This window comes from Pyrus communis, chromosome 9 (assembly GCF_041283825.1).
Source record: "Pyrus communis isolate YQ-2024b chromosome 9, ASM4128382v1, whole genome shotgun sequence".
Taxonomy (NCBI): Eukaryota; Viridiplantae; Streptophyta; class Magnoliopsida; order Rosales; family Rosaceae; genus Pyrus; species Pyrus communis.
The window spans coordinates 7,885,559-7,905,498 of NC_142573.1; the positions used below are offsets into that span (position 1 = coordinate 7,885,559).

Genomic DNA, 19,940 nt, shown 5'->3' on the forward strand with positions numbered 1-19,940 from the left:
TTTGAGTGTATCAAACACTGTAATTTTGTATCTTTTGAGAAAATAACAATCATTTCCCCAATTTTCCTATTTTACTCTCACTTTTGATACACAATGTTTACATAAGGAGGACAAAGCAGAAATTATGTAATATTAAGATAAAATATGTACTTATTAAGAGAAATTATCCAACCATCATTTTTTCATACTTTTTTTAAAATTTTAAAAACTAATCATACTCCTTAATAAAAAACAAAAAATAAAATAAAATTATTCACACACAAAATATATGCTCATCTATAAATAAAAAATAGACGGTGGTAAGCAAAAGAGGTGACATGTGATGTAAATCTTAGGCCCAAACCCCGCATGCCACATGTGATCCATCCACCGTTACCTGACGTTTAATGACCTCCACTTATTTAAATACTCGCGATTTCCGCAGATTTTTGGTGATCCTTCCCTTCCGTCAAATAACTACTAATATTAACAGATGGTTGAAAATTCTATAATACCCTCTCTCCCGTGCTTGAGGAATTTTGAATTTGAGGTCGGGTTTGCGTAATTAACACCAAAATCTAAGGGTAAATGTGTCCCGATATATCATCAAAGCTGCCACTTCCCGAGTTCCCACACTCCACTCTCTCCCCTCTGCAACTCTCTGAAATTCTCTCTCTGGAATTTCTTCTTCCATGGCGTCCTCTTCGATGTCAGCAGGCGGAGTGCTCACGTCCCGATCGTCGGTGTTGCCGAACTCGAAGCAGAACCATAACATCAGCCGCCTCTCGTTCAGCGGCTCTCATCTCTCCGGGACCAAAATCTCCGCGCCCAGCACCTGTTTGAGGAGATCGCCCACTAACAGAGTCCCGCCGCTGGTTGTGTCTCCCAAAGCTGTTTCCGATTCCAAGAACTCTCAGACGTGTCTTGATCCCGATGCGAGCCGGGTGAGTAATTCATTTCTCTCTCTATCGCATTTGGCGCTTTTGTTATAGGCATTAGCATAATGCGTTCTTGTTTTGATTGAAATTTTGGGAATTTTGATTGTGTTGATGTGTAGAGTGTGTTGGGGATTATACTGGGTGGGGGAGCTGGGACGAGGCTTTACCCATTGACAAAGAAGCGTGCGAAGCCTGCTGTTCCATTGGGAGCAAACTACAGGTTGATCGATATCCCAGTCAGTAATTGCCTCAACAGCAACGTATCCAAGATCTACGTGCTGACCCAGTTCAATTCCGCTTCGCTCAATCGCCATCTTTCTCGTGCTTATGCTAGTAACATGGGTGGCTACAAAAATGAAGGCTTTGTTGAGGTTCTTGCTGCCCAGCAGAGCCCAGAGAATCCCAATTGGTTTCAGGTGATTAAACGCTTGTTTAGTAATTGTGGGGTTGTGTTGGGAATCGGGTTTCGATTGGTTTTTGAGTTTGGATATTGGGTTTTGGTTTGGTTTTTGAGTTGGATATTTGGTTTTGATGGTTTGCAGGGCACCGCGGATGCCGTGAGGCAGTATTTGTGGTTGTTTGAGGAGCACAATGTGTTGGAGTTTTTGGTTCTTGCTGGGGACCACTTGTATAGGATGGACTATGAAAGGTTTATTCAGGCACATAGAGAAACTGATGCAGACATCACTGTGGCTGCTCTGCCCATGGATGAGAAGCGTGCTACCGCCTTTGGTTTGATGAAGATTGATGAAGAGGGAAGGATTATTGAGTTTGCTGAGAAACCCAAAGGGGAGCAACTCAAAGCTATGAAGGTGAAAGATCCACTTGCAAATTGTTTAAATTATTCAGTGCATTACGTATTTGTTTCATTGTGAATTGGAGCGCTTGTGGGTTATGTTGTGTAATTGATCACCGATACAAAATGTTGTTTCTGTTTTGTTTTAGGTTGATACTACTATCTTGGGTCTTGATGATGAGAGAGCTAAAGAGATGCCTTATATTGCCAGTATGGGTATATATGTTGTGAGCAAAAATGTCATGTTAGATCTACTTCGAGACAAGTTTCCTGGTGCAAATGATTTCGGGAGTGAAGTTATTCCAGGTGCAACTTCCATTGGTTTGAGGGTAAGTTTTCATGTTGTATTTTAATCTGTACTTTTTATGTTACGATCTATCAAAAGAGGTTCTTTTGCATCTTCCACTTTGGGGGAAAAAGATTGGAATAATTGTTAAGTGTATTGGATGGACTAGTCTCAAGCTCTTGTTCAGTTGAAACACCCAAGTTCTATTAAATCTTGTTATGCAGAATTAACAATCGGAACTTCATTATAGTCTGGTATTACACAATTGCAAATATCGTTCATTGAAAACTGAACAAATCCCTTTCTACTGAAAAAGACGACGTCCTAAATTGATTTTATATGATAGTATTTCCCAGTTCCATACGTTCTTTACCCTGCTTCCCTTCATCCAGATATTCAGCCACTGGAATACTAATTAGTAATGCCTACAGGTTCAAGCTTATCTGTATGATGGCTATTGGGAAGATATTGGTACCATTGAAGCTTTCTACAATGCAAACTTGGGGATAACAAAAAAACCAGTTCCAGATTTCAGGTACCTTTTATTCTTTAACTTGTTTGTTATCTGTTTTGTTGGGCCAATTGATATGTTATGCTATCAGTTTGATCTCGATTTAATATTCCTGCCTAATTTCGAACTTAATACTGTAGCTTTTATGATCGTTCATCCCCAATCTACACCCAACCTCGGTATTTACCCCCATCAAAAATGCTTGATGCTGATGTCACAGATAGTGTTATTGGCGAGGGATGTGTAATAAAGGTAAGTTCCTTGTAGAAATATTCATCATTTTGCTAAAATATTCCATTATAATGTCATATCCTAGTCCCTTGTTTTCTTCGATTTCGGAAACACTTACATCCATGTGCTATTGTTGAAAGAAATAGAGATCAGAATAATGTATTGCAGTCCTGCTCATTTGACCCAACCCTATTTTTTTCGTAAACACAGAACTGTAAAATTCACCATTCAGTCGTTGGGCTTCGGTCTTGCATAGCGGAGGGTGCTGTCATTGAAGACACATTACTGATGGGAGCTGACTACTATGAGGTATAACCTGCTTCTTTTTATTTTAAGGCATGACCCAATAAAACATGTTTTCGTTTTATCAAGATGAATGGACTTCCCTTCAAATATTGTCACTGTAGGGTTGACATTTCTATGGGTTAGATAGATTATACTGATGCCATTCTTGTGACTGCCCCAGACTGATGCTGACAGGAGGTTTCTAGCTGCAAAGGGTAGCGTTCCAATCGGTATTGGCAAGAATTCTCACATTAGGAGAGCTATAATTGATAAGAATGCTCGAATTGGAGAAAATGTTAAGGTGAGGATATTGTCTGCATAGCATGATCTTTTCAGTTTATTAATTTGAAGTCTAAATTTTATAGCCGATTTGAAACTTATTAAATGGAAATTTAAAACCGATTCCTATGTGTACTTCCTATTTCCTGCTTACATTCGATGCCAAGGTCGTGTTGGACATACATTCATATTATAAATTTATTCTTCTTAGTTGATCACACAAAACGGTTTATGTTTTTATCTTTGTGAAACTGACCATCGGCGATTATAAATTACAGATTATCAATATCGACAATGTGCAAGAAGCAGCAAGGGAAACAGATGGATATTTCATAAAGAGCGCGATTGTCACAGTGATCAAGGATGCCTTGATTCCTAGTGGAACGGTAATCTAGCCACCTTATTTTCCGCTCGTTTAATGCTGACAGCGGAGGTTCTTTCTAGTTACTGGGCTGAGAGGAGCCACAAGTACGCTGCTACAGCAACTTAACGAGCACTTTGAGCGGTTCTGTCTTCTGTTCATGTAACGTACATTTCAGTGAACTACGATGTAATTATTGAGGAAGAAACCTCAGGAATTTGCTCTGTAGATGCTCCACTTCTATCTCAAATAAAAGTTTTTTGTCAATTGTTCACCTCACATCTTACAATACCTTACGAAGTCACTCGGGAAAGTGATGCTCAAAAACTAGAACACTTTATTGCTCAAGAAACATCGTAATCATACCCATGTTCACAGAGTTTGGTATCTGAAACTTCAAGATTATGACATTGATACATCCTTTATGTAAAACTACACAAGTGAAAAAGGTCCTAATGTGATCTACGAAAGGAAATCCTCGATGGCTGAAGCTCCTTGGCTGACAAGTTTCGGCAACTTCATAACAATGCTTGCGTTTTGAACCTTGAGGATGAATTTTCTTTTGGGTTTAATGCCGTGCTTTTGTTAAAACCAGGTTGAAGTGAAATGCCGACCACATAAATTACCTTTGACGTACAAATTGGTCGATTCCATCCCACTCATCAACCGTTCTAATGCACACATATAGCACATTCTTGACCAACATTGCCATTACCTGTAGAAACACAATCAGTTTCGTATAATTAGTAAATGTTATAGACAAGAAATTGGCTTCCGAGGCATCAATTTTCAATTGAGGAATTTAGGATATGAGAGTGAATTGGTTACACCACGTGCATAAGACCAGACAGCTCAAATAACAGGGTTGCATGTACTTGACAAAAAGTTGGGATAATATTAATAATTACTGCTTGAATTCCTTGGTTTCTATCGAAGGCTAGAAATTGACGATAAGTGAATGGTGCAGGCATTATAATTTGATTTTGCAGGCTATTAAGATAAGATTGTTAATACCACTTGTTACAAGGTTTCGAGGCATCCCAAACCGTTAGAAAGTTAGAAGCATACTACTCAATGTCCTTTGGCACTAGCTATAACAAAATCATTCTACTCAGACGCACATCTGTGGATAATCTAGTGGCCAGTTTTCGAATTTGAATATAAATATAGTTTGAGCACGTGGTTAACAAAGAAAGACTAGCTACAATATCTTTACTATTATGGCAAACCCAAAACCCTTCTGCTTCCAAAGTGCTCAAATATGATATAGAAACCTAAAAACCTACATAAATATTGATCCACAGATTTATTCTACAAAAGTATAAAATAAATGAACTATGGATACTGTAGTTACCTGTTTTATGCGAGTCCAAAGTGATGTTCACCTTTTTCTAGCTTTTTCGCAAAAGTACCTCCTCCATTTATCCTTAAGATCAACTGGTTGACGGGTTACATGAAACACATTATGACCATATTCCAAAATTTCCTTCCACTGCATCTTTCCATTTGATGTTCCATAAAGTCTCACTCCCTCCTGGAATCAAAGACTACTTGAGTTAGATTCCAACTACATGAGAAATCAGGAGAAAGTGCTGAGCTCAACTCACTCATGCAACACCATTTTTATACCCTGGCCAGCAAAGTTTTTAACCTCTTTCTGATTTACCTTTGCAACTTTCTGAAATAAATTTTTTAAAGAACTTTTCACAGTCCGGGGAAAAAAAAAAACAACTCAGCATATATAAGGCTACGTACAAGACAAAGAATTTGAAAACTTTGACACGGCCAGTGATTTATATCATTAATATACGTATGCTTTAAGCTTGTTTTTCTTTATTGATACCAAGACCTAATTTACCCATAAAAACCCCCACTGACACAGTTTCGCCGTTGAGACAAGTAAGAAAAAAGTTGGTTTGGAGTTGTATTTTGTAGATTGTCCTACATTTCCAAACACGCGTGTCGTGATCTAGCACATGATATGTCAATATAAATTTCCACTCATCAAAGGTATGTAGAAAAATCTATGATAGTTGACTTAAACTCCTAACCCAATTTGTTTTCCTTCCTAAATAAAAGAGAATGGGAGAGTGTATCATAGAACGCAGCAGTAACAGTTTCTAATTGTTGCCAAATTTGATAAATAGACATAAATCAGGTTCACGATACTGTTTGGCAGGAATTTCGACATAATTGGCTGACACTATATCAGATGATAAATCTATTCCATAAAGGCAGGAAGCCAACAAGAAACAAATACCTTTAACATTTTCAACTCTTCATCTGTCCAATCTAATCTCTTCCGCTTCCCGTTAGGAAGTACCAAGTTTCTGCATCAGAATAGGAGAAATAAATGACCACCAGTTAGTAATTATGAGAATATCAAATGACTATTTTCATAGTTACATACCACACTCCATACATAACCTCATAAACACTAGACTTATAATTGATAATACAACTCACGGTCACCTTGAAGACTCCTGAATTTCTCTTTCCCTCTTGGAAAAGGTTTTAGCATTTGGAGGCTGTTCTTTCGTTTTAGCTTTTTGTTTGAGTTGCTTGCTTCGCACCAGAGGAGACCCAGTATCTAACTTTTCAGATTTTGAATCAACAGTGGACTTTCCAGGCGCCTCCTTTTCTACTGATCGTATCTGTTCTTTATCCTCACCTTCGCCCTCATTCTCTTCAGACAGCCTTATTCCATCCTCCTCATCTCTTTGGTCAAATCCATCATGTGCATTGTCTTTATTTTCTTTCCCCAAGCTCCTCCTCCATTTATCTTTAAGATCAACTGGTTCACGGGTTCTGTGAAACACTTTATGACCATATTCCAAAATTTTCTTCCACTGCATCTTTCCGTTTGATGTTCCACAAACTCTCACTCCCTCCTGGAGCCGAAGATTACTTAAGTTAGATTCCAACTACTTAAACAAATCACATGAAAGTACTGAACTCAAATGAGTCATGCACAGCATTTTTTATCCCTAGCCAGCGAACTTTTTTTCCTTTTTCTTATTTACCTTTGCAATTTTTTTCAAAAATTCTTTCAAAATCCAAAGGAGAGATAGAGGTTAGGGAGAGAGAGAGTCAGCACTTAAAAGGCTATGTAAAAGACAAAGAAGTTGAAATTTTTATAGAGGTGTGCTTTAAGCTTCTTTTTCTTCATTGACATTTAAGTCCTAATGTGGGCATAAATAACCGACTGTCACAGTTTCGCCATTGACACAGAGAAAACAAAGATTGGTTTGGAGTTGTATTTTGTAGCTTGTTTTGTTCCACATTTCCTAAAGTGCATGCCGTGTCAATATATCCTCTCATCCAGGGTATAATAGCAATATGTATGATAATTGACTTTGACTCCTAATCCAAATTTTCCACCCGAACAAGGCAGTATCAGTTTCTAGTTTTAGCAAAAAAAAGGTGAATTTAATAACTTGAGAGATGAAATCAGGCATCGTCATACTGTTGTTGGGAAGGAATCTAGACAATAGTTAGCTGATAAAATTTCAAATGACGAAACATATTCTGGAAAATCAGGAAGAACAATACCTTCAACATTTTTATCTCTTCATCTGTCCATTTTAATCTCTTACCCTTCACATTAGGAAGTACCAAGTCTCTGCATAATAGGAGAAATAAATGATTACCAATTAATAATTGTATTGAGAATATCGAATCATTCCATCTACTCTTATCATATAAAACATATCAAACAACATTGATAACCTCATAAACTATAGACATAAAATTGACAACATAACTCATGATCACCTTGCAGACTCCTGATTTTCTCTTTCCTTCTTGGAAAAGGTTTTAGCTTTCCCATTTTGGTTTTTAGCATGCTCCTCTGCAGACCTTGTTTGACGAGATGATGATTCCCTTGATGGAGAGGGCACTGTCCTTAAGGAAGCTACATTTTGAGGCTGTTTTATCCTTTTACTCTTCTGTTTGAAACGCTTCTTCCTCACTAGTGGAGACCCCGTATCTAACTCATCAGATTCAGACACAACAGTTGAATTTCCTGGCACCTCCTTTTCTACTGACTGCATTTGTTCTTCATCCTCACTTTCGCCCTCATTCTCCTCAGGAACCCGTTTACCATCCTCTTCATCTCTTTGGTCTAATAATCCATGTGCATTGTGATTATTCGTCATTTCTTGTACACAACAACCACTCTGGGGCTCTGCCTCCTCTTCTTGTTCTTCATCATCACTTCCTCCCTTGCTCTCCTCTGACACCCTTCGACAATCCTCCTCATCTTTTCGGTCTAATCCATCACGTGCATTGTCGTTATTCATTGTTTCTCTTGGCTCTGCATCCTCTTCTTGTGTCTCTTCAACAATTTCCTCCTCATCAGGGTCCTCATCTATGCTCTCCTCACCCCTTACATCTTCAATCTCCCTCCTCTGGTCCGTTCCCCCTTCTGCAGCTCCACCTCCTTCTACTCCCACAGACTGACCCCGAACCTCAACACCACCCCGCCCGCCCTCCTCACACCCACAATCCTCCCCCTCTCCTGCATCAATAAACTTAGACAACACACTCTTGGACACCATTACCTTCCTCCCCAACTCCCGACACCGAAAAAACTCCCGCTTATACGCGCAATACGGGCAGTAAAACTTTCCCAATTGATCAAAAACAGGCCTTGCACACATGCACTCCTCATGGAGAGCAATTGGGCATCCCTTCTCACTACAAACCAACAATTTCCTACTTCCAGAACCACCATCTTCACACTTAACACAATTCTCTACTTCTAACAATCCATCCAATTCCATAGATTCTTCAACACCCATTGTTCAAATTGTCCGACTAAGAACTCACACCAGCATCATAATCCGCCAAAATTGTTGCAGAAAAAGAGGGAAAATATTTGAAATTTGAGGAATTTAGAAGAAACCCACCTGAGGGAAGATTCGAGGCGGCGCTGCAGTTGAAATTGTGGAGGTTTTGGCGGGGAGGGGGCGAGGATAAACTGTCCGGCTTTTGCGCTTCCTTTGAAGCTCTCTCGGTGCGACCATGCGCTCGTACTGTGCAAGATAGTGATACGACGTCGTATTAGTGATGAGGTATTTTGCCGAGTGAGAATATTTCGTATGAAAATTTTGAGCTAGCTCCATTTTACTGCCTTCAAATTTGATATTTTTAAAAAAGAATCACGAGGTTCTAGTTTTTATATTAAACTTTGAAGTTTTGAGTTTTATAATTTACACCTTTTGCTTCTTTGATTATCTAATCTTTTATTAAATTGATAAAAACAATTTATCAATATAATGTAAATGGATTTGCACGTTAGCTCTTATAAGAATCTCACATTTATTATGTCATCAATTTAATAAAATATTAAACAATTGATCCAACCAAGAACATAAATTGACATGATTTTAATATATTATAATGTAAAATGAGAAAATTGAAATTTCATGATCCATTTTGAAACTCTACAAACCTCAACACGGTCAAATGTAGTTGGCCCGAATTCTTTTGTTCAATTTTTTGCATGATCTCATCTTGCCTTACATATTCCCCTTCATCCAGTACCTTTTTTTTTTTTTTTTTTTTTTTTTTTTTCTATTAAGTAAAATTGTGAAGGAGGGTTTCGAACTTGTGAGTTTGGGTGCGATAGAGAATTCTATGATAAAATAAACTACAAGTCCCTTATCATTCATTTTTAATTATAATTGGACAATAGTCTACTATTAAAGTTGAAGAATATGAGCCATGAGATAGTTATAATTAATAATTCATCGAATAATTGAGTAAAGTCATACAAGGAGCCTATACAATATGTATGACACGAGTTCATTACTACGGTGATGTTTCGTGCCCATAACACAATGACATATGTATAAAAGGTAACACATATATTTGTGCTATTGGCACAGGACGCTATATAGCGATGAACTCATGTCATGCAAGTCCGTCTCTACAATAAATAAGTCATAATAATTTATCGAACACATCATCCACATTAGTCAAAAACTTATGATCTCTCTTACTTATAACTAGAGAAAATACTGCTAAAAGAAGGCAGTAATACTTCATCTACGTAGCTATCATTTTCTTTTCTATGTCCTTGTTCCTATCATTTCCTAGTGTTCCTAACCAACTGTACATGATTTTCAAAATCAAATAGAGAGAATATATATGTGTTTATTGTACATCTAAATTCGAATTCTTTTTCTCCAGCTTAATTCAGGCTTAAAGAAGAATAATATTGCTGGTATAAAGAAAATTCCCAAGCGGGATAATTTTGTCTGTAGAATTTAGATCTTAATTACATGGTAACTACACATTAAAGCTCTTCAACATTTTTAGTTAAAATCATTGCTATGAAATAATTATATTTCTTTCTGTAATTGTAAATTATTCTAACAAGATTGTTACTAATAATTTTATGGTGGATTTTTTCTCACCACTCTTTGTACTGGTTTAGTACTGAGGTGATTCTGAAAAAAGCTGGTATCAAAAAAAGCTGGGAGCTGTTTTTGTGTTTGGTAAACATTCAGCTTCAGCTTTTTTTCACAGTTTTGGATGAAAAAAAGCCAAAAACAAGAAGCTGCAAAACCCAGCTTTGAAAAACTGGTTTTTTTTCACATCTGTTTTACATAAAAGTTTACCAAACACTATAATACTGCTTTTTTTCTTTCAAAAGCACTTTTACAAAAAAGTTTACCAAACACTCTACTGCTTTATTTCACAGCTGCTTATTTTCACAGCACAGCAGAAGCAGCTTTTTTTCAAAGCACAGCAATACCAAACCAGCCCTTTAAGTGGTAATGCTGACCAGCCTAGTTATTACCATTAGATAAGTTTAAATTTTAAAATTTGTATCTATCCATTACACATATATCGAAATTTAAATTAATCGAAAGATGATAAATGGGGTAATAAATATCACCATTACTTGGTATATTACCAAAATTTTATAATCAAGAACTTGATAGCAAATGTACCTGGCCCAAAATAAAGCACTATTGCAAATGCGAGACCTTGTGGATGGTAGTGGTACCTCTAGCTGGCAACTATAAAATCATAGTTCTTCTGGTGTTTTTTCTTCACAGAGAATTAAAATTTAATTTTCTTCAAATTAACAAGCAATATAGCATGGCTTGGTTCAATGGAAGTTCAGCACTGCTGCTAGTCACGCTGGTTTTGTTCACAGTCACCATTTGTGATGCATTCAAGACAAGACATGTTAGAGTCACAAATAATTTGGAGGGGGGCCAGACCCTCAAGCTTCACTGTAAATCCGAGGACGATGATCTTGGTCTCCAAACGCTCGCAACGAACGCCTCCTTTGAATTCCACTTCAAACCTAGCTTTATCACCATAACGAGGTTTGATTGCAGTTTTGAGTGGCCAGGTGCATCGCATTGGTTCGAAATATATAATCATGAGAGAGAGAAAGTATATTGTAGCCAGTGTTACTGGAGTGTTACCACAGCTGCTCCGTGCAGGTACGACTGGGACGAGCAAAAGTACAGCAAATGCTTTATGTGGAGTTAATCAAGTCAATTAATCTAGTTTTCTATGGTTAAATTGGAGGTTATGTAATGGAAGATGAACTAGTATTCACATGTAATAATTTATATCGGGAATAAATTATAAGGGTTCAATTGTTATATTCATTTATTTTTGAAAGTTTATGGTGACATTTCACATGCATTTCATGCATATAATTATGTAATGTCATACGTATGTTGTTGTAACATATGACACTATTTATTCACTAGCTATTATCTTGTGGAAGATGTGAAGGGTAGAGCTTTCCTGCACTAACATGCCAACCTCCATACATATATACTAGCCTTGTTTGATATGGAGGGTATTAGCCACTATTTTTAGGGTAGGTTGAAGGAAAAAAGAAAAAATAATAAGGGCAAACTTGAAGGTCAGAGAAAACTTATCAATTCCAATCTTTCCTAAAATGGGAGGATTAGAATGAAGATGTTTCCTTCAAATCTAATCCCCTTAAAATCGTCTCAATATAAAAAATTATTTTCGTTTATCATCAATATACATTGAATTTGGAGGATAATCCATTCCTATCTAGTCCTCTATACCAAAGGAGGCCCTTGTGCTTAGAAGGAAGTTGTTGGAGGACAAGGGATAAGAGAGATGGTGTGAACCGTGTGGTGTAAAAATTTTAAACTCCATTGATTGCAAGAATTATAATTTCTTTATTTATCCATTTGGTAATGGACTACCTAGTTCGATAAAAAAAAAATAATAACAAAAATACCTAGCTAGAATTGTGCAGAAGGATTTTACTGCAGATTTGGAAATATTCAGCCAGCACCATAATTCTTATCTTTTATCCCTGATTCTTTGTATATATCCATGAAGTTTGGTCCTAATCTATTAGGTTCTATGAACCTCATGTATTACCATAACCATAGCATTCCAAAAAAGGTCACTATACCAAATGTGAAACCATAAGAAACCTTAACTAGCAACTACAAAAGAACGAGGTGCACTGTGCACATACTTGTGCATCAGTTTTAATTTCCATCAAGATAAAATTTCTTCAGGAAAACTAGCATGGCTTCGTTCACTGGAACCACATTGTTGCTGGTGCTGCTTTTATTTTTCACAATGACCATGTATTGTGCGGGAGTAGGTTCGAGAAGACACATAAAAGTGACAAATGATTTGGGCGGAAACTCAGCCCTAACCGTCCATTGCCAATCCAAAAATGATGATCTTGGTGAAAAAGTGCTTGCCCTTCATGATTGGTTTGAATTTAGCTTTCGACCTAACGTATGGGACAGTACGCTATACTACTGCACTTTTGCGTGGCAAAATAATTTTAAGTGGTTCGATATATACATAGACAAGAGAGACCGAGATGATTGTCGTTTGTGTTACTATAGTATAGTACCAAATGGCCCATGCAGGTTTAATTTTGACACCAACAAATATGACAATTGTTTTAAGTGGAACTGAAAATTAGTTTGATTGTTGTTGTACTCCGATCAATCTTTCATTTTGGTTTTAATGTGAAATGTAAAATGATATTGTATGATCGTATCTGCATTTACTGATTTATATCTTTAAATAAATATTAAGAGATTGATTGTTATTTATTCTTTTTACATGAGTTTGATTTTTGCGTGAGTAAATTCATAAGAAGAGATTTTGTTTCTTTTTTACAAGCAGGCCTTGATTGTTGTTGGAGGGCCATGAGTTTGAATAAATTGGTATAGGGTAATTTCTAAATGGAAGGGCTAAACATAACCTCATCCAAAATTATAGCTCAGCAATAACTAAAACTTATTAGACACGTGTAGACATGGATTACATCTAATGCTACAACATAGTACCGCCCTCTTGCATCCAAATTCAAGTTGGCTAGATTATCGCCCTATAAAAAATATATTAAAATACAAATGATTAAAAACTTGACAATAGCCCTCACTTTGAAATTGCAGGGAAGCTAACATTAGCTAACATTAGAATTTACCTTGGTGATCCAAAATCTTGGAGGAAGCTGGTTCACAAGTTTTTTGTTTCTTTTTTTTTTTTTTTTACTTTTTTGAGCCGATATTATCTTACACTAATGGGAAGTGGGGTGTACTTTGTCTCATAATCGGTTGATAATAATGTGGTTCAAATTTGTATTTGGCGAAAATCGAACCTAATACCTCTCACTTACAAGTGAAGAGGAATACTATTAGATCATCATACTAAGTGACAATTGGATCACAAGTACATAACTTTTCTTGAAAAATCAAAAATTAAATTTGTTACTATATACTTATATAGTATTACAATTTACATTCAAGTTGTATTTTTCTGCATTTATAAGTAGAGGTACGTGTTGAATTTGATATCAAATTATTGTGGTTGTTCAATTACGCAGCTCAGCCCAAATTTTATTATGAAATTGCTTTTAAAATAATTGAAAACACTTTCGATAAAAGTGCTTTTGGAACTAATCAGTGTTTCTTACAAAAATCACATAATTGGAGTGTCACATCCCAGTCTTGGCTCCGCCGTAGCACAATATTGTCCGCTTTGAGCCCCGACCACGCTCTCACGATTTTGTTTCTGGGAACTCACATGAGTACTTCCCAATGGGTCACCCATCCTGGGAATGCTCTCACCCGAACTCGCTTAACTTCGGAGTTCCGATGGAACCCGAAGCCAGTGAATTCCCAAAAAGTCTCGTGCTATAGGAGGTAGGCATGTACATATAAGGCACATCACCCCCTCTCCATTGGTCGATGTGGGATGTTACAATCCACCCTCTTAGGGGCCCGATGACATCGTCGGCACACTTGCACCACATGGAAGAATGGCTCTGATGCCATTCTATCACATCCCAGTCTTAACTCCGCCATAGCACGATATTGTCCGCTTTGGGCACCGGCCATGCCCTCACGATTTTATTTCTGGGAACTCACGCGAGAACTTCCCAGTGGATCACCCATTCTGGGAATGCTCTCTCCCGAACTCACTTAACTTTGGAGTTCCGATGGAATCTGAAGCCAGTGAGTTCTCAAAATGCCTCGTACTATATGGAGGTGGGCATGTACATATAAAGCACATCGCCCCCTCTCTGTTGATCGATGTGATGATGTGCCTTATATGTACATGCCCACCTCCTATAGCACAAGACCTTTTGGGAACTCACTGGCTTTGGGTTCTATCAGAACTCCGAAGTTAAGCAAGTTCGGGCGAGAGCAATCCCATGATGGGTGACCTACTGGGAAGTTCTCATGTGAGTTTCTAGAAACAAAATCGTGAGGGCGTGGGCAGGACCCAAGGCGGACAATATCGTGCTACAGTAGATCCGGTCTGGGATGTGACAGAATGGTATCAGAGTTACTCTGCCGTGTGGTGCGAGTGTGCCGACGAGGACGTCAGGCACCTAAGGGGGGTGGATTGTAACATCCACATAGACCAACGGAGAGGGGGTGATGTGCCTTATATGTACATGCCCACCTACATATAGCAAGAGGCCTTTTGGAAACTCACTGACTTCGGGTTCCATCTGAACTTCGAAGTTAAACGAGTTCGGGCGAGAGCATTCCCAGGATGGGTGACCCACTGGGAAGTTCTCGCGTGAGTTCTCAAAAACAAAACGATGAGGACGTGGCCGATGCCCAAAGTAGACAATATCGTGCTATGGCAGAGCCGGGACTAGGATGTGACAGAATGATATCAGAGCCACTCTGCCGTTCGGTGGAGTGTGCCGACGAGGACGTCGGGCCCTTAAGGGGGTGGATTATAACATCCTACGTCGACCAACGAAGAGGGGGTGATGTGCCTTATATGTACATGCCCACCTCCTATAGCATGAGGCATTTTGGAAACTCACTGGCTTCGGGTTCCATTGGAACTTCGAAGTTAAGCGATATCAGGTAAGAGCAATCCCAAAATGAGTGACCCACTGGGAAGTTCTCATGTGAGTTTCCATAAATAAAATCGTGAGGACGTGGTCAGGGCGGACAATATCGTGCTACGATGGAGCCGGTCTGGAATGTGACATGAAGCTTCTTCCACAATTCACTTCAAATGCTTTAAAACTGAAAAAACACTTTCATCAATATTTCAGTCACTTTAAAAGAAATTCCTATATATAATGCTTAATATGGCAAATTTGAGATTGGCGGGATTGGTCGGTGTTGGTCGGTGTCAACGGTGCAAACGTTTTTTCTCCTATGAGAACGGAATAAATTAAAGTGATTGGATCGAAAGAAAAAGAAAAGAACGGAAGAAAAAGAAATCATTGCATGTGCATGTCTGAAAATAGGAAAGGAGAGACAATGATATTTGTTAGGGAGAAAATGGCGGGTTCCCACGGATGGCTGTGGACCATATTTCACGTATATCTGTCAAAGCTGTTTAATTTCCTCTTTTATCAAAACCATCAATTTGCAAATTTGCACTTAATAACTACCTTCCTTGAATCTTTGCTTTTTATCTTCTGCCTTCCATTAGTCTCATTGTTTAGTTTGGAAGGAATCCCAGATTTTTTTTACACAAAAACGAAATTAAATTACAATTCTGCTGCTAACATATACATGCATGTTTTTTTGGATCTGATTTTTTAGTGTTCACATTGGAGAATCAATATATAAATATATATACACACACGTTAGACCACAAGGTTAGCTCTATACTTCCACGATCCTTGTTCTTGTTTTGTTTCTTGGGGCTGAGAAATTTTTGTGTTCTTATTCAGAATTTCATTAGGGTTCTGTTTGAAACAGGTTAAGAATAAATTCATATATATATATATATATATATATATATGTATTGATGCGTGATTTTCTTTTTATTAGGGTTGTTAGATTCACGTTGTTCACAAAATTTTCATATGGGCTTTATTCTGATTCAAGGGATACTTTAATGTAGACCAAATAACAGGGAGGGGGATTCGAAATCGAACTTGGGTGCAGAAGGGAAGCACACTGCAGTAAACAACTTGCTTACGCCCAGGTCTGCGATATGTACTTTATCAGTAACAGGTAGAGCTTATACATAGATGTTATGTGTATTATGAGTATATGTATAGGCATAGAATTTGTAGATGGAACATTTTTATTTCTATGTATGTGTTCATTGTGGAGAATGCGATGAAACAGTGACTCTGCTCGTGTTCGACGATGGAATTCTTGTTGATTTCTTGGCATAGAATTGTACTTCCACCTCATGGATTCTGATAACCGTTACAACAACGACGACAACAAGAGCAGGAACAACGATGCATCCACAATAAAAATAAATTCCCATGTTGAGGTCAGTTTTTTAATCCTTTAGTTGTATGTGGTATCAAAGGCATGCATTTCCTTCGATACCAGTGATAATTTTTTGGTAACAAAGATTTTGATTCCACAGATGGGATCAACGCAATCCAAATCAGCGTTTGAGTTCGAGGATCAGAGCCTAGTTGGTCCTGAAAAACATTCTTTGGATGAGGCTCCCCTCAGAGCTCTATATTCTGGTGGTGCAAATGATTGTTGTCCCCATGTTCTGAAGAACAGTGTGGCTGACAGCATCAGGATTGTAGTTTTCTCTGCCAAAATTAACCTGCTCATGCCTTTTGGCCCTTTGGCAATCGTTGTTGATAAATTAACCGGCCATCATGTGAGTTTCATTATATTTTTCTGTGTGTGAATCTTTCGGATCATCACACGATTGTAGGCTTGGTTATTTGATTCTTCTTAATGCATTTCAGGGTTGGGTCTTTCTTTTAAGCTTGTTGGGAATCATACCTTTGGCTGAGCGATTAGGATACGCAACAGAGTAAGACTTTTTGCATTCCCTTTGTATTTTCTTTATTTGCTAACATAATGTTTACAAGTAGGAATCCAACAGCCTTGACTGAACATTTCCAGTAACTTGATGTGTTAGAGAACCAACATTTGTTACCGTATTGTAGCATATTAGCGTTTGTTCCGCTCCCACTTGAGCCCGACATCCATGCCAACTTTGCAGTTAATGTGCATTATAGAGTACCTAATACATATTGGCTTCTTTTGATGCAGGCAGCTGGCTTGCTATACTGGACCAACAGGTAAGCTGTTGCTAAAACAACTACCCGTTTTTATATTCCCTGTTACATTTACATCTTTAGGTTTTACGAAAAGCTTGAGGATTTGGGTATCGTAAAACTTTTAAGTTTGGTTTTGAGCTCAGTAAAATAGCATCGGATATTCAGAATGGACTTTGTGGATTATTATGATAGTAAAATTATCAATTTGTTAATTTTGCAGTTGGAGGTCTTTTAAATGCCACCTTTGGAAACGCAACGGAATTGATAATATCAATTTATGCTCTGAAACGCGGCATGATTCGTGTTGTTCAACAGTCCTTACTGGGCTCAATCCTGTCAAACATGTTGCTCGTGCTTGGATGTGCATTCTTTGCAGGTGGACTTGTGCATTCAAAGACGGAGCAAGTGTTCAACAAGGTATATTTTCGTCTGAAAAAGGAGCACTTGTTTAATCGGTTTTATTTTCGCTCTTCTATTGTCCATCTCATTTGCTTGCAAATAAAGCTCAGAATGTCTATATTCTCAGGGAACTGCTGGAGTGAACTCTGGATTGCTATTGATGGCAGTCATGGGTCTGCTCTTTCCAGCAGTACTGCACTCTACTCGGACAGAGTTGCACTATGGGAAGTCTGAGTTATCCCTTTCGAGATTCACTAGCTGCATTATGCTTGTCGCCTATGCTTCATTTCTGTTTTTCCAATTGAGAAGCCAGCATAATTTGTATATTCCAGTTAATCAGGTTGGTACAAGTCTTCGCCAATACGGACCTCAAACCGTGTTACTAATTCTTATGCTTTCACTGTTCAAGTGTGATGAATTTGATTAAGTGGAGTTTATGCAAGTTCTCCTCTATGTGATCTAATGGCGTATCTGAATTTGGTTCAAAACCAGACAGACGATCAAACCGAAGAAAATTCAGATGAGGAAGAGGCCCCTGAGATCACTAAGTGGGAATCCGTAATATGGCTATCAATTCTGACCGCGTGGATTTCAGTCCTCTCGGAATATTTAGTTAACGCTATAGAGGTAACATGTCTTGTTAAATCATTTTCTTATCCTCCTCCGATTTTGGATGATTTGAAATTTGTTAGTTATTCTTGTTGGGTTTGTAGTGAGGAATCTCGTGTTGTTTCTGTAATTTTTTTTCAGGGTGCATCTCTTGCAATGGGCATCCCAGTTGCATTTATCAGTGTTATTCTGCTCCCAATTGTTGGGAATGCAGCAGAGCACGCCGGTGCTGTTATGTTTGCCATGAAAGACAAGCTTGTAAGTGGTTGTCCCGTCGGTTCCATGTATAAATACAATCGCTCATGACTTATCATCGCTTCCTTGTTAACTTTGGCTTAACGTTTGATGCAGGATATTACTTTGGGAGTGGCGATAGGCTCATCAACGCAGATCTCAATGTTTGGAGTGAGTACCATCTATCATACATATGCATTTACACTGACATTTCACGATGATTTTATCTCTACAGTGCATAAATGTGATGGCGTGATGGTTTCCTTTTCGATTGCTGCAGATTCCATTTTGTGTTGTGGTTGGGTGGTGCATGGGGTGCCCTATGGACTTAGATTTCCAACTGTTTGAGACAGCAACGCTTTTCATAACTGTTCTGGTGGTAGCCTTCATGCTGCAGGTTCGTCATTTGAGCAAATCATAAATCTTTCGATTTCTTACTTGATTGCTTTTATAGGAAATACTTCCAAGTTCTTTGCGCACAAACGCACTAGATACACATGAATTTCAGGGTTAGTGCCGTGTTTCCTAGTGTCAGCGGGCGCTACAGCGACCATTTTTCCTTTGTGTAATGTGTTTAAATGGACTGAAATTGAACTTGCAGGAGGGAACATCTAATTACTTCAAAGGACTAATGCTCATTCTTTGCTACATTATCGTCGCTGCAAGCTTCTTTGTACATAGAGATCCTAAAGCGATTCGTGAGTTCTCCCCTCCTTAATTTTCTCTCAAGTGGCCAGTGGATAGTTGATCCGACTTTCTACAGTTTCGAACGATTGTTTTTTCTGCTTGCATATTCAATTCAACAGAATGCAGCACATTATCTCTCTGTGTTTAGTATGTTTCTTACTTGTGACTTGACGCACATTTTCTCTGCAGAGGATAAGCCCCAGAACCCGAAGCAGTAACTGAATCATCGAAGCGGGTGATCAACTAATGCGCAAAGCCGATGTCATGTACTGAAGAAGCGAGGTTTTTGCCGGCTGGCCTCCCGGAATCATGACGATTAAGAGTAACTTGTTTGGTAGTGCCGGATAGTTTTCCATGTTGAAATTTGTACACCTGATGCCCGGGAATGTGTTGCTATTTCCCTTACTTTGACTCGGAAGCCAGTGGATGTATGTATTTCTATCCCAATGCCACATTGGAGCAGAGAAGAGAGAGACGGATATTATAGGGTAAAAAGTTTAAATTTGGTGCTCAAAAAAATAGGAATGCTAATAGTCTAATGTAAAAGATTCAGTAAATTAAGGATGTATGACATTGTAATGCTTTAAAAATAAGGTATGAGTTTATAATTGTACCAAAATTTGAAGGTACAAATTGTAATTTACCCTTTGAAAGTTGATGGCATGTCGATTTTAGGATAATTACATGTTAGGATAATTTTTTGTTATATTACGTATAGTTGTTTTTTGTTTTATTTTGACAAACGATAATATCTACACTACACTAAGACCATTTGTAACCCTTGGAGTAAAACCTAAAATTTTTAGCCCAAAAAATTTAGGTTTTAAACTAG

At 38.0% G+C, this 19,940-nt stretch overlaps 3 protein-coding genes across 4 annotated transcripts; 2 read left to right on the top strand and 1 right to left on the bottom strand.

Annotated features, from left to right (window-relative positions):
• Nucleotides 1–309: 309 nt before the first annotated feature.
• Nucleotides 310–3,940, top strand: LOC137739855 (glucose-1-phosphate adenylyltransferase small subunit, chloroplastic/amyloplastic). The gene is made up of 9 exons (XM_068479577.2): nt 310–923; nt 1,037–1,333; nt 1,460–1,729; nt 1,863–2,042; nt 2,431–2,534; nt 2,651–2,762; nt 2,952–3,050; nt 3,208–3,327; nt 3,584–3,940. The coding sequence occupies exons 1-9, from the start codon at nt 672–674 to the stop codon at nt 3,698–3,700; spliced, it is 1,551 nt and encodes a 516-aa protein (XP_068335678.1). The 5' UTR covers nt 310–671; the 3' UTR covers nt 3,701–3,940.
• Nucleotides 3,941–3,983: 43 nt separating this feature from the next.
• On the bottom strand, nt 3,984–8,713 carry LOC137739854 (uncharacterized). The gene is made up of 7 exons (XM_068479576.2): nt 8,577–8,713; nt 7,441–8,484; nt 7,219–7,288; nt 6,139–6,557; nt 5,927–5,996; nt 5,021–5,200; nt 3,984–4,381 (listed from the first exon to the last, which is right to left on the bottom strand). The coding sequence occupies exons 2-6, from the start codon at nt 8,466–8,468 to the stop codon at nt 5,048–5,050; spliced, it is 1,740 nt and encodes a 579-aa protein (XP_068335677.2). The 5' UTR covers nt 8,469–8,484; nt 8,577–8,713; the 3' UTR covers nt 3,984–4,381; nt 5,021–5,047.
• A 6,830-nt stretch (nt 8,714–15,543) lies between these two features.
• LOC137740246 (vacuolar cation/proton exchanger 3-like) lies at nt 15,544–19,785 on the top strand. 2 transcript variants are annotated; one of them, XM_068480094.2, is made up of 14 exons: nt 15,544–15,790; nt 16,039–16,151; nt 16,269–16,422; nt 16,522–16,770; nt 16,862–16,929; nt 17,172–17,200; nt 17,400–17,596; nt 17,706–17,918; nt 18,071–18,205; nt 18,329–18,445; nt 18,539–18,592; nt 18,702–18,818; nt 19,023–19,119; nt 19,298–19,785. In XM_068480094.2, exons 3-14 carry the CDS (start codon nt 16,336–16,338, stop codon nt 19,324–19,326), a joined length of 1,392 nt encoding a protein of 463 aa, XP_068336195.2. In that variant the 5' UTR covers nt 15,544–15,790; nt 16,039–16,151; nt 16,269–16,335; the 3' UTR covers nt 19,327–19,785. The 2 variants fall into 2 exon arrangements, with proteins under 2 accessions (XP_068336195.2, XP_088555940.1); XM_088699814.1 differs by lacking the exon at nt 15,544–15,790 and adding an exon at nt 15,803–15,893.
• Nucleotides 19,786–19,940: the final 155 nt, after the last annotated feature.

Coding starts and splice junctions, on each gene's coding strand:
- LOC137739854 (XM_068479576.2), bottom strand. CDS start 8,468: ATGGGTGTTGAAGAATCTATGGAATTGGATGGATTGTTAGAAGTAGAG. Junction 7,289..7,440: donor GAAAATCAGGAGTCTGCAAG/GTGATCATGAGT, acceptor CCTATTATGCAG/AGACTTGGTACTTCCTAATG. Junction 5,997..6,138: donor GAAATTCAGGAGTCTTCAAG/GTGACCGTGAGT, acceptor ATTCTGATGCAG/AAACTTGGTACTTCCTAACG.
- LOC137740246 (XM_068480094.2), top strand. CDS start 16,336: ATGGATTCTGATAACCGTTACAACAACGACGACAACAAGAGCAGGAAC. Junction 16,930..17,171: donor CGATTAGGATACGCAACAGA/GTAAGACTTTTT, acceptor CTTTTGATGCAG/GCAGCTGGCTTGCTATACTG. Junction 18,206..18,328: donor ATTTAGTTAACGCTATAGAG/GTAACATGTCTT, acceptor ATTTTTTTTCAG/GGTGCATCTCTTGCAATGGG.
- LOC137739855 (XM_068479577.2), top strand. CDS start 672: ATGGCGTCCTCTTCGATGTCAGCAGGCGGAGTGCTCACGTCCCGATCG. Junction 924..1,036: donor TTGATCCCGATGCGAGCCGG/GTGAGTAATTCA, acceptor GTTGATGTGTAG/AGTGTGTTGGGGATTATACT. Junction 3,328..3,583: donor GAATTGGAGAAAATGTTAAG/GTGAGGATATTG, acceptor TATAAATTACAG/ATTATCAATATCGACAATGT.